Source organism: Crocodylus porosus, unplaced genomic scaffold, assembly GCF_001723895.1.
Source record: "Crocodylus porosus isolate Cpor-Errol unplaced genomic scaffold, CroPor_comp1, whole genome shotgun sequence".
Classification (NCBI taxonomy): Eukaryota; Metazoa; Chordata; order Crocodylia; family Crocodylidae; genus Crocodylus; species Crocodylus porosus.
In genome coordinates this window covers 34787144-34800571 of record NW_017728911.1, presented here as the reverse complement: position 1 = coordinate 34800571, position 13428 = coordinate 34787144, and the positions used below count along the sequence as shown (strand labels likewise).

At 39.4% G+C, this 13428-nt stretch overlaps 1 protein-coding gene across 4 annotated transcripts in view; it reads right to left on the bottom strand.

Annotated features, from left to right (window-relative positions):
• The window catches only part of MEF2A (myocyte enhancer factor 2A), a 147226-nt gene that overhangs the window by 85446 nt on the left and 48352 nt on the right, over nucleotides 1-13428 (bottom strand). For all 4 annotated transcript variants that reach the window (XM_019533791.1, XM_019533792.1, XM_019533793.1 and 1 more), the window contains exon 2: nucleotides 4923-5127. In XM_019533791.1, the coding sequence (XP_019389336.1) occupies nucleotides 4923-4976 (54 nt within the window). In that variant the 5' untranslated portion in view covers nucleotides 4977-5127. The remainder of the gene's footprint in view (nucleotides 1-4922; nucleotides 5128-13428) is intronic.

The window sequence follows — 13428 nt, the reverse complement described above, 5'->3', positions numbered from 1 at the left end:
CTCGGTCCATATGTCAGACGGTCATGCAGCACGTACAGTATGTGAGTAGTACATGTATATAATTTATAAATAAATATACATATATTGGGGGTACATGCTCAAAAAATTTTTTATTGATAGGGGTGTGCGATCAAAAAAGTTTGGAGACCATTGGTTTATACCACTGAGACAGAATCCAAAGGACAGACCGAGCCCAGAAGTTCAGGGCCTCAACAGTTGTAGCTTTTCCCAGAGAGCAACATCTAAAAACTGCTGCTGAGTGCCTAACACTTCAGCGAGGGCATGCTGATGTACCAACCCAAAAGTGGGCTAAGGTTTTGAGGTGCGCTATACTTGTCTTACTCTGGAGGCTGCACCATTGTAGTATTTTACATGAGCTACCCCGCCACAAGTAACCCCACCGTGTTGTCAAGTTGGATAGACCTTATAGTCACACCCAGGATATGAAAAGGGGGTGTTTCTTAGAAGACAAGAGCTTCTCCCTCTCCCATCTGGGTATAAAACCAGGCACCGCTTCCCCTCATGTTTCTGGAAGAAGATGCACTGAACACCAAGTCATTATTTAATATGCATGTCCATGAATGATTTGCCAGTCTTTTATAACAGAGGGAAAAAAATGCAAAGATGGTAATTTACTACTGAACTATGTATGCCCTGTGGTCACAAGTCAAGTGAACCTTATATGGCTTCATTATTTCCATCACAGGAAAAAACTACACAGGAAGTAACTTAATATTTCACACACTGTGGGCGATTTGATGTTGAAAAGCCCGGTACATTAGTTGACAGAGTACAAAATGTAGGTGGGTCTCAGACCATCACTGACATGTTTGTAAAACACAAATCTTCAGTCTCCTGACATGAGGAGTTAATTCAATGTCACAAAAGGACATTAAAATCACCAACAAGCAACAGAGACGTCCGATTAGAGTCCAGGCTCAACCTAAAACTTCACATATCCCCCTAGTCACTGCAACGAACAGCACAGGAGCCAATTACACAGGGTAGTCAAGAGATCAGCCAAGAAACTAATTCAAGAGTCAGAGTTTAGCGACTAAGTTTAGCACCACACCAAAAGCAAATGTACAGGTGGTTACCATTTGGTAGGTACAAGAATCAACTAGTCTCCATGTTGTATTATAGCTTGGATTGTATTGCTTTAGCTAAGTTCTTTCTAGATAAAGAACCTCTAAAATAGTAGGACTGAGTGTATGGATATTTATGGTTCCCAGGGAAATAAGTGAGGTCAGCCGAGTTGGAATAAATTGGATACCAACAAATGAAGCATAAGTTAACTTATAACTCCTCTAAGATTTCAAACCAAGTAAACAAAATTAAACAATAGCTAAAAGTTATTGGTTAGCGTACTCTCTACCATGTGGACTTCAGTAATTTGTTTTCATCAAACAAAGTGACTATGTCATTGTGACTAATCAAATACAGTCTTTGGCTTTTGCCCAAGCTCCCATAGGACCTTCCTTGCTATATATAGTCTCAGAGAGCTGAAGGCCAGAAAGGATGATTAGATCATCTAGTCTGATTTCCTGTTCATAACAGGCCATTAGGTTTCACCCAGATACCCTTATATTAAAGCCAAAGAGTTTAGCTACACTACAGCATTTCAGTCCTCAGGAGACTAAACCGGTAGAGAGCAGAAGAAATCCAGGCACCACCCAAGGTAAATCACTGTAACTTTTGTTTGTTAAAGTGGTACATATAGCCGTGTAAAAAAGTTTCACAGAATACCTTAGCTGCATGCCAAAAAGTTACGATAGCAAATAGGATCATGGACCTTCCCTCCTCTCACCATTCACACACCACGTGGAACCCCTCTAGAGAGCCTTCCTTGGCTCACAGGAAATATGTGGCCCAACAGGAACACCACTATAGATAGCGTAACGTACAAATGTTTCATCAGAATAGGCTACGAAACAAGCGTCAGAAAGCAGAGGCGTAGCAGGGCAGCTCTGCACCTAGAGCAGCAACGACTGCTTCCATGCCGACTGCGGCAGCTGCTTTTGCAAATCCCCACAAAAGCAGTCGACCGAGTTGCTGCCCTGGTAACCCCTGCACTCAGTTACACTGCTGTCAAAAACAGCACAAAGAAGAATTTTCAGCTTCAGCCTTATTTGATTTTAGTTGTGCCATTTCCTGAAGGACTGTGGGTTACGACAGTTGAAGTGATGGTGAGGTGGGTAGAATTCCAATTGTGGATCTTAATTTAAACATGACCCAATAAGACCATAGGAAGGTAGGGCTGGAAAGGACCTCCTCATGAGATCACCTAGTCCAGCCCCATGTTCAAAGGAAGTTCATCACTGACTAAACCAGCCCAGGAAAGTTTCTGTCTAACCTGCTCTTGAACATTTCCAGGGAGGGAGATTCCATGACCTCTCTGGCTAGCCTGTTCCAATGCATGACCATTCTTATTAGTCAGAAATTTCTTCCTAATTTCCAACCTGAGTTTCCTCTGCTGCACATTGCTCTTAGTCCTGTCCCCAGTGGCCATACAGGATAGTCTAATCTCCATCCTTTTTGTGATTACTTAAATCTTTCAAGTATTTGAAGATTTATCAAATGCCCCCTCAGTCCCCTATTCTTCAGACTAAATAATCTTAGTTCTTTCAGCCTTTCATCACAAGTCATGTTTTCCAGGATTCTAATAATTTTTGTCACTTTCTCCTGCGACTCTTTTTTAATCTGCCAACATCTTTCTTGAAGCGGGGGCCAAAACTGGATACAATACTCCAAGTGAGGCCTCGCCAGTGCCGAACAGAGCAGAATAATCACCTTCCCTGACTGGCAAGCAGCACTCCTGTTAGTACAACTTAGCCTCCAGGCTTTTTCCCCACAAGAAGAGCACACTACTGGCTCACATGCAACTTCTGGTCTGCTGTAACCCTCAGGTCCTTCTCTGCAGTACTGCAGCCTAGCCAATCAATCCCTGGTCTGTATTTGTGTCTGCAATTATTGCATCCAAGTGCAAGACTTGCCACTTGTCTTTGGTGAACTTTGTCCAATTAATTTTGGACCTTTTCTCCAGATGAGAGGATGAGGAAACCATAGCTCTTTTCTACTAGTTAAACCACTATCTACCCAGTGAATGCATGTATTCCCAAGTTAAATGACAGCTACTTCACAGTCAGGGTGCAGTATTGGTAAACTGCCAGAGTCTTGAAATTCTGGAAGTATTCTTCCTAAGGAACTAAGTTCTACATTTTTCATTTCATCCAAGGAGGATCTCAACAGAATACAAATATCTATTTTTACTTAAATCAGCAGGTAACAACACAGGAGCTTTTAAATCTTTGTCATGCACTACAAAAATTCCAAATCCTTACCCTTGAAAGAGGATGCTCAAAAATGTGCATCACACATGCCTGTCTGCATCTAAAGCATGGGTTGTCATGTTGGTCCCCATCTGTGAAAAGTAGCTGCACAATGCCTTTGGCCAGTCCAGAACCTGGCTAACCAGGGCCCACTGATAATGTGGGAGGTCAAACCAGGAGGGCAGGTAACAGGATCAGCAATGAGAATCTTTGTTTTCATTGATCACAAATACAACTTCTCTAACCAATGTGATTCAAAGCTGTCCTGGTGCAGCATGCTGAACCACAGGAATCAACTCAATGGCAAGCTAACTACAGGTAGTTTAAAAACATCCATATGTGAGTGGCAAACTGAGCCTGGTACCAATCTTCTCTAACCCGAGAACAGTGACCTCATGATAGATGCGAGAAGATGCTTGATACCAGCCATCACGGTAGTGGAACACAGCAACATGCACATGGCTCAATGCAACTACTCATCAACAAGCTTTGTGTATGATTAATGGCACCAGATTGGTGCACAATATTCTGCAATTGAATAGCAGATGGCAAGTGAGGATGTTTGGAAGGTGTTCAGCAGGCTGTAGATATGTATCAGTGTAATTTCTCATGTAGAAACTTATTCCAAAATAAGAATGACCTTTGTCAAATTAGCTTAAACGGCTTCCAAGCTGACAAATTAAACCAGAAAAAGGCCCACAAATGCCAAAATAAGAATGCCTACAGAGAAAATTATAGCAGTGTGTCTAAAGTGCAATATTATTTTTCTCCAAAAAAATTCCAACAATTGTGGATGTTCCCTATTATTCATATCAATGCTAATGATTTTTTTTTAATCCCTTAAAACTCTTTACTCCAATGACATCCTGCAGCAATAAGTTCTACAGGATAACTGCGTATAGAAAAATATTTCCTTTGATCAGTTTTGAATTTACCATATCCTGATTATCATGGAAGCTTTCCATGTTCTACTACTACACAAAAATGGTGAACAGAAGGGTCCAATCTACCTTCACATGCTATTCTTAGCATTCACTGTTTAAAGCAGTGCACTGTTGAGCACATTTTTTATTCTTCATTTTTTATCTCCTGATAAGTAGCTTACTACAGCCATCTATGACCAGACACACAATTTGGAATAGCAGGCATATAAGCAAATCTGGGGGGTGGAAACTGAAAAAAAGTCATAGCTGGCAATCAGGTGTGGGTTGTATTACCTACAGACTGCAGCAAACCTACTTTTCTAAGTTAACATACAAAAAGTACAGAAAACCTTCAGCTATAAAACAGTGACTACAAACATGCCTCTTTTCACTCATAGCAAGAAAAGCAGTAATTTTCCAAGGGCCTCCAATATACCATGTTAGTGGAGCTATTAATTACACAGATACTGAAAAACAACTGCAGATAACTGAATAAAGCGGTTATTTTACATTTTAATTTTAACACTTATTTATATTCTGGCAATGCCCACAAGGTGCCATCCATAGACAGAACTCTACTCCAAAGGAAAAGAGAAGAAAACCTACTCAAAATTTCAATGTCTATTTTTAAAAGTTTATTGTGAACTTAAATTAAATCTTAGTTTCTCACCTGTCTGTTCCGTTCATCCATTATTCTTGTGATCTGTATTTTCTTCCTCCCCATTTTCACCGTCCTTTCCTTTCCCTTTTTAGTCCAGGAACACAATAATCCAAGAAATCTCTCTCTTCAGTATCCTAACACATGATACTTTGTTCTTCTGCACTAGTTTGTCTTCCACCCAACAAAATGCTTGATGTTTCTTTATATAAAAAACCTAAAAGTAAAAAAAAGTCGTTATACTTAAATCATTTTGCTTTTAGTATTTTCAAAGTTCAATAATTTCATGTTGACAATGCTTTCAGTCTAAGCAATTCCTGTTATATGAACCAACAAATACCTCCCAAACATATATCTTGTCCATTACTACCATATCAAACCATACACGTTTTCCAACCAATTGAAATCAAGCCATGCCAGTAAGTTAGACCCATGCGCTGCTGTATACCAGAACTCATAGCTAGGAGTCAAAAGGTGCTCAGTGATTTTATGTGCTCTACCTAAGACACCTTGAAAAGTCCTGATTTTCTGGGAGGATGGATATTCAGCACTTTCTGAAAGCCCTTTCAAAAGGTACAGGTTTCCCTCGCTTTTTGCAGGCTCTGTATATGTGAATTCACTCTTCTGCGATGACCCATTTTATACCAAAAATTTGTTATATGCAAGGTAAATTCACTCTTCTGCAATCCGTGGGGCGAAAGCCTGTAGTCCACTTTTGTGCGGTGCATTGTGGGAGTGACACGCACCAAAATATAGTCTCCTGTGTGGATCTGTGCAACTTGCTCATTGTCTGCAGTTGCCATCCTCATTACAATAGTGCCCTGTGCTTGGGTGTGCTGTCTGCTGTTGGCGAGTACCAAAACTGCCTTGTAAAAGTGGTAGAAATGCGTCTGGGGGTCAGTACAGTCGAGGTCTTGGCACTTATCCCTATTTGTTACATGGTAAAGCAGGTTCCCTTTCTGCGAATTTGAGTTACGCGCCGTTATCCAGGAACGCACGTACTGTATAAAGCGAGAGAAACCTATAACCAAACTTGACACTCACAAAAATTACAAAACAATGACATACAACTTATTTTCTTTTGTCTTTTGCAACATTTTAATTATGTCATAACAATGTTGATTCTCTGTCCAAAAACTGAATTCAATGTCAAGTATTTTACCAGACAGGTGTCACCACTTTAAGTCCATTTATGCTTTTTAATTTTATTTAGATCCCAATTGTTTCAGAACTGGGGTCAGCTGTATCCCCGAGATGAAAGTTTCAGTGATAGATCTTTTTTAAACAAATCATGTTTTTAGTATATTCAGCCAACGCTATAAATGTATTTTTCCCCACAGGTCTGGTTCACAAGTAGCTAGACACTGATGAATAGCTGAAAATTTCTCAAGGTTATGCTCACTATATTGACTTGCAAATTTTCACACATCTACTAACAAGCCAATTACCAACTCTGCACTTCTGCTGTTTTGACAAAGCCCTGCCTTTAGAAAGATTTGCACTGGATGAGCACAACTGAAAGGGCAACCGAGTCAGAGACTGAATTTTCACTAACAAGCATGAACAAGTGATAGGAAACGGGTGCAAATCTGTAACACAACAGATGTTCTGTGCACATAAACTGCTTTCAAAATGGCCAAAACTGGTTTAGGATAAGCCTGGATGGATGTATTGTAGCATCAGGCTTAACTGATTCAGGTTAAATTGGTTTACTGAACTTCTGTCCCAAATTTAACCACCTACACAGCTTCTAAGTACCTAAGTCAATACTCATAATTCTACTCCCACAGCCCTCTCAGAAGTCACTAGGGCACAACAGTTCACTCTCCCTCTCCACATAGCGCCTCAAAACAATGCTAGGCAACTAGATTTGGACTCCTGCACATGCTCAAGCAGCCATTCCAGTTTGCACATGTGCACTTCAGTCTCACCAAAGCTTTGGTGCAATCTAGTTTGGTCTGAGAAGCACATAAATTATGCCCAAGTCCCTAGGCAAAGAAAAACCACACCAAAAACCTGCTTGAGGCCGACATCATGAGTCAGGAGAAGAGGAAGACCCACCCACCCTTCACCTGACAGCTTAGCAAGTTCAGGTACTTGGTCAGGGTGCAAGAAACCTGGGTTCTGAGCCTTTCAAACCTTCTGAGGCAGTCTGAAATACTATTTCCCTTCTCCCAAAAGAGCATGGCAAAGACTATGGCTAGGGGAAACTGAGGAAATCCTCTAGCCATTCTTTTGAAGCTGCTTGATCTACTGGGTAGAAAGAAATGCAGAAACCATGGGAGAAGAGATGCAAGATGTCTGGACTTTGCAGGTTAAGTTGAGTTCTGATACAACTCATTCATAAGAGCTATTATTAGTTAGTACGTATGACAAGGAAAGGAGTCCAAATCGCCACCGTATTACAGTCTGTACTTTGCTTGTCCAGCTTTCCAAATCAGAATGTCTTTTGAAACTGACTCCTGAATATTTTAAGATGGCTGTCACAAATACCCTATTCTTTAAGCCACATGTAGAAAATTGTGTAACCATGCCACAAACCATCTCACAATTAATAAGTAGCGACAGCAAGAGACGATTAGTCACAGCCTGCACTTCAAAATCTATTCACCCTGCACTGAGGGAATAACCATGACATTCTGATGCTGATGCAGCTTAAAAAGGAAGTGAGGGGATATCACAAGAGCAGGAAATGTCATTTTATATTTCTCTGACATCAACAGTCTCCCCTGTTAGAATATCATGAACTGCCCAAGAGATGAGGTATTATACAGAACACAAAATTTTAAATTGGCACAAAATACTAAAATTATGTCATGTCCATTATTTAAGAGGGTAAAACGACACTCTGCATGTTATAAATTACATTTTGAATCATTAAAACGTGCACTATCTATACAAAATAACAGCAGCATGACAGATCGCGTATTCTTCCAAATATTTCCAACCAACCTACTATGACCTACTAATTAGGATGCACACCCCAGGTATCTCAAGCAGGGGTTCCTACACTTGCAATACAATCCTAAAACCGTAGGCAAAAGTCAAAGTCAAATTCGACCCCACCCTGATGAGCTACAATACCACCAACCATGTGACAAGGACAACAAAATCCTTCCGGTCATCTACAGGCCTCAGCTTGAATACCCTGGACACATCAATAATGACTTCCTACCCTACACCTCCTGGGAAGCAATGACCACCTCAAGGCAGGCTTGGGGAAAAGCCTGTCCTGTCTTACAAGCCAGGACCAAACTCAAACAACATCTCTCCAGCAACAGACTACCTAAATTCAGTCTCACTAAGCTACCAGGGCTTGGTACAGACCCAGATGCTAGCTGTGCCCCCCACAGTAACACAGGCTACACCATCACTGGACCAAACACCACAGTTTGTAGAGTTAATTTATCTGGCTCCTCACCCAGTGTCATATATGCTATCACCTTCTTACAATGTCCCTCTCCTGTCTCCATTGGACAGATGGGATGATCCTTATGTGGAAGAATGAATGGACAGTGCCTTGATATCACAAGAGCAGGAGACACAAAATGTACAACAAAGCCTACAGCAGGACACTGCATCACTGACTTGAAAGTAGCTGTTCTTCAAACACCACAACTTTAAAAAAAACCCAACATCCTGAACTGAAAAGTGCAGAAAAATAAATCATCCAGATTGGGCTGCATGAAGCATGGTCTGAGAGACTATAGATTTTTATCCCATTACTGAGATTAGAGTTTATAACCCCCATATTCCTCAGTGGTTTAACTCCCTCATTTATCTTTATCGACCTATTCAACCCAGCTTCATCTCTCTCATAAGGTCCCCTCCCTCTACCTTTCATACAAAATTCCCTTCTATTTACAACCCCAAGGCTTTCTCCAAGTCCATTCACAGCATCTGGCAAGGTAGACTATGTAAACATATGCCTCACTGAACCAATTAGGTCTCTAAGGTGCCACCCTAATCTGCCTTCTACCTTTCACTTGTAAACATGAGGAGGAGTCAAGCTACTCACCTAAACAGTTTTTTGGGCAGGTTTTGCCATGCATGCCATAGCATAGTGTGTATTTGCATACATAGCAAGTATTTGCTACCGGTATCCCAAAGCTACCTAACACTCTTCATGGAGTCTGGGGACTAGCAAGGGAGACCACTGAGAATACAGCATATTCTCCAATTCCCAGGTCTTCATTGGCTCAAAAAAAATACACTAAGACCAGCCACTACAGGAAACGTCAGACATCACTTCTTGTGCTGGAGGGAGCATGATCACTCAGTTATTCTGTGAGGATGGCATACATCTAGTCAACCTACATGAGACCTGATATGTTGCTATCACCATCACCAATGAAATTACAGTAAGTCATCCTGCAAGATCCACTCGCTGAATGCCAAGGCTGTTTACACTGGAAGCCAGCATGCAGTACTTAACATCACACCCTGCTTCCCCATATACCAAGCCAAACTCATCTGGCTATCTGCCAGGCAGGGCCAGCATGTGCAACACACAGGCCAGACAGACTCAGGCAGCGCTGCGGGTAGCATGATAGGGCTCTGCAGGGTGGACCTTTTGACTCTCCTCTACTAAACTAAACATTTCCATGTAGACAAGTTCCATCTGTCCATTTAAATTCTTAACTGCATCTCAGGACTGTGTATTTAAAAAAACCAGTATTTTTTAAATACATTTTTACTACATACTTTAATACAAATACACACCAACTTCCCCAAGCTTTATTCAGTAGGAAAGGCACAGATGGTATTTCATTAGTGAGCGGGTCAGTTTATGAACAGTAATTCTTCCACCTACATGAATCCATCTGCAAGTCTTCCAACTGCACTGTGTGGTATACAAGTACCAATTTACATTTTGGTTATTTAGGGTGCAGTTTTTTATTTTTCCTTTCCACAAGGGTTTTACCCTTGATCTAAAAGTATAGGAGGTGAAATTCAAGATTCATTTTGTTTCTACTTAAAAGCTTTAATTTAAAATTAAAATCACAGCTGCATGACTAAAAGCACACATTTTAGTAATTCTATACGCCTTGGGAAACTTTGCATCATGAAAAGTTCTTGCCCCCACGCCAACAACAAAAGGATGGCTAAATAATAATAGTAAAGTTAAATTAGCAGGCACAAATTAGGCAGATTAAAAATTAAATTAATGTTTAAAACTTGGGTAGTTTGATATTAACATATTTGCACAACAGCATCACAGTAGCTATCACCACAATCTTAGCTCTGGCACTACTGAGCCACAACACAAGTGAAATCTCATCCTGCACAAAGGAGTGCCAGGTACCTATTAAATAAAATGATCAAGCAGAGAAAAAGGGTGGGGGAAATGCACAACACTTCCTGGTTCAGTGCAAGAATACCACATGCTGAGCCTGGGGTGGCGATATGTTTAAGTACTAATTTGTGCAACTTCTTCCTGAGTTTCCTTGGTTTCTACCCCATTTTTAATTTTAACATCCTTAACAACAAGGCACACTAAAAGCAGTGATAATTCCACAATTAAAACAAAACTGTTACCTAAGTAGCATCAAAAGAAAGTATATGGTTGGCAAAATATTCTCTCTTGATCACACATTCTCACCAAACCCAATTCAAATAAGAAACTCAACTGAGGCACATTCTTAAATCTCCCTGAGGTTTATTAAATGAAAAACTAAGTAATTAAATTATCATTATTTAGAAAGAAGATATTAATGACTTAGTAGAAACAATTAATGTTAGCACCTACTTAATATTTTGAAGCCTTCTGAAAAAATTAGGTGCAAAAATACGTTTCAAAATTATTGTGCTTTGCTTTCCATTTTATTTTGAATATGGGCTTTTCCAACATGGATTCAATATTTCTTTGGCAATTTACAATGCCATATTCCCAGTTCAGCAATTTGCCACAATAAACCAAAAACAAATAGGATAATTGCAGATAATTTGCACGACGCAGGCTCACTTAAGAAAAAAAACAATAATTATGCGGACTACCACTTAAGGAGGCACGTGTTTAAAAATTACTAAAATGGTATGATTAACTTCTAAATATCTAAGGATATATTTATAGTTTAAAATATAGTTATAAACTACAATATATTAAGAAGTCTTTAAGGAAAATGAGATTGAAGGACACAAAACTATAAACTGCATTTTTTTAAACTAACAAATTCATGACAAGACATATGCTGAATGTTCTCTAGTGTTCTCGTGCAGAACTCCTGAATTCTGAATCAAACTCCCTGAATGATTTACAATGTAATCCTCCATGAACGATAAGCTCTGTGCATCTCATTTTACTCATCTGTAAAATGGCGATCTAGCCCACAAACGCATTATGCTGAGAAACTTAATATTTGTAACACAATTCAAAAACTTTAGTGAATAGCAGTTTGATTTATTTGCCTGTAGGAAGACATTCACAAAACAAAGAAACAGCTGCTTTAAAGCGATGTGTGGTGACATATGCCAATTATTTCACAGGTCTCAATATAAAACAAATCAGCACTGCAATCCTTGGATACAATCTTCTTCGTTTGTTAGAAGAGACAAGAATTTCCTTATGATCTAGACTATTAATCATTAACTTTTACACAGACAAATCAAAAGGAGGTTTTGATGCTGGAGCAACTGAAAAAAAAAAATAGTCAGCCAACTATTTTTACTTGAGGTTTCCAAACAATTCAGCCTTGGAAAGAAATCAATTGTGGAACATTTATGCTGAAGGGATTTTCACTCGCATAAAAATCTCTTGAACTTAATTGTTACAAGCACTTACTGAAAATTTGGACTTAGATTGGAACCTGGAATCAATGTTAACAATAGCATGCATTGCTCTTGCTTCTATAATACAGTTTTAAAAATTCACAACGTTTCTGGAACCTTAATATTACGTAAAAAAAATCACTTTTCAAGGCTTAGTTTTTCAATCTTTAGTTACATATATAGTCACACTACGCATTCAGGTGTTATAACAACACTTACTGTCTGGATTTGCTTCTTCTGCATGTTCATTAAGATAAAACTTTCCAACAATCATTTTTTTTATTTTCAAATGACTACCAAATGACTACCAATTGAAACTTCTGCTGAACTTCTGAATTACCTTGTCTCACTAGTGTACTACACAGAGAAGGAAAAAGCAAATGAAAGATATGATAGAAAACATAAGATAACAGCATTTTAAAGATATTCCTAAATTCATGGTGCTCAACTTTCCTTACCACCCCAAATCCTACCACTATCAATAAGTCTTCAACAATCCCCACGGGCTATTTAGTGTTTCACAAACACATAGGTTAGACACCATTTATTTGCATAAAAATGAAATAACGAACCCTTTAAGAACTGTAGTTTATGCTACTGTCTGAACTACTTGGCAAATAAAAGTAATGTCATCAAGGCCTTCCCCAGCTGCAATTTCTAGAAAAAAAATTTAGCAGAAGAGTACTTGGAAGCAGATAAGCTTCTAATAGATAGGAAACAATAGGAAGTTCAAGGAATAGTAGTGGGGTAAGATACCCACCACGATCTCTTCTGCTGCCCAGGGTAGTAAGAGGAAATGGGCAAGGGTTGCAATTGCTCAGCCCTTTATCTCCTCACACAGGAATACAAGTCATTCAGGGAATACCAAGAAAGTAGCATTCAACAACAAACAAACAAAACAAAAAACAAACAAAAAACCCCAACCCAATGAAGTTAAAATCAAATCCTCCATTCATGAAACAAACAGATCCTCCAATTGGCTCACTCTGATGTACTCTGAGGACATGCATATTATTATTACTGTATCCTCTCTCCACCTGTTTCCTCAGTCCTGGTTCTGATGGTTCATTACCATCACAGTGGAATTCAGTCTTAATTTTGGTTTTAAGGACATGGACTGTGGGGCTCTCTCTCTGTACTCGCACTCAATTTAGCACAAACGGTGCCCAAATACTAACTAGGGCTTTTGCTTACTCCCGTAAAACAAATGTTCTCCACAGCACAACTGTCATATATATTACATTACTTGTTATATTACCTGCACCTCACATTAACAACTTGCAGTGATCTGCAATAGATGGGCAAACAAAATTATCTGCATTTTACACAATGAAACACCAAGAAGCACAGACCCCATCACTGCCCCAAACACCCTTCCTGATGGCATAGTCTGAGAAGCTAAACCTCCCCCCGCCCCATATCCCAGTTTCCTGAAGTCATTCTTTTCTAAGGACCTCAAATGGCAGGTGATATAGAAGCATTGTTGTAAAACAATACACTTTTTCCTTCCCCAAAATAATTTCCTGACCAAAACAAAAAAAAGAGTTAATATTGAAACAATTTAAAAACAGGAAATCATGAGGAAGAGAACATATTTTTTCACATTATCTTACATTATTCTTTGTGTGCATCAGCTACAGCACAAGAAAAAAAAGTCCGCCTTTGGGAGCCAGACTACATCAACAGATTGTATCTATAGACCTAGATGGATTTGTGGCATTTTTATAACTGAATATGCCCTTCAATTTCT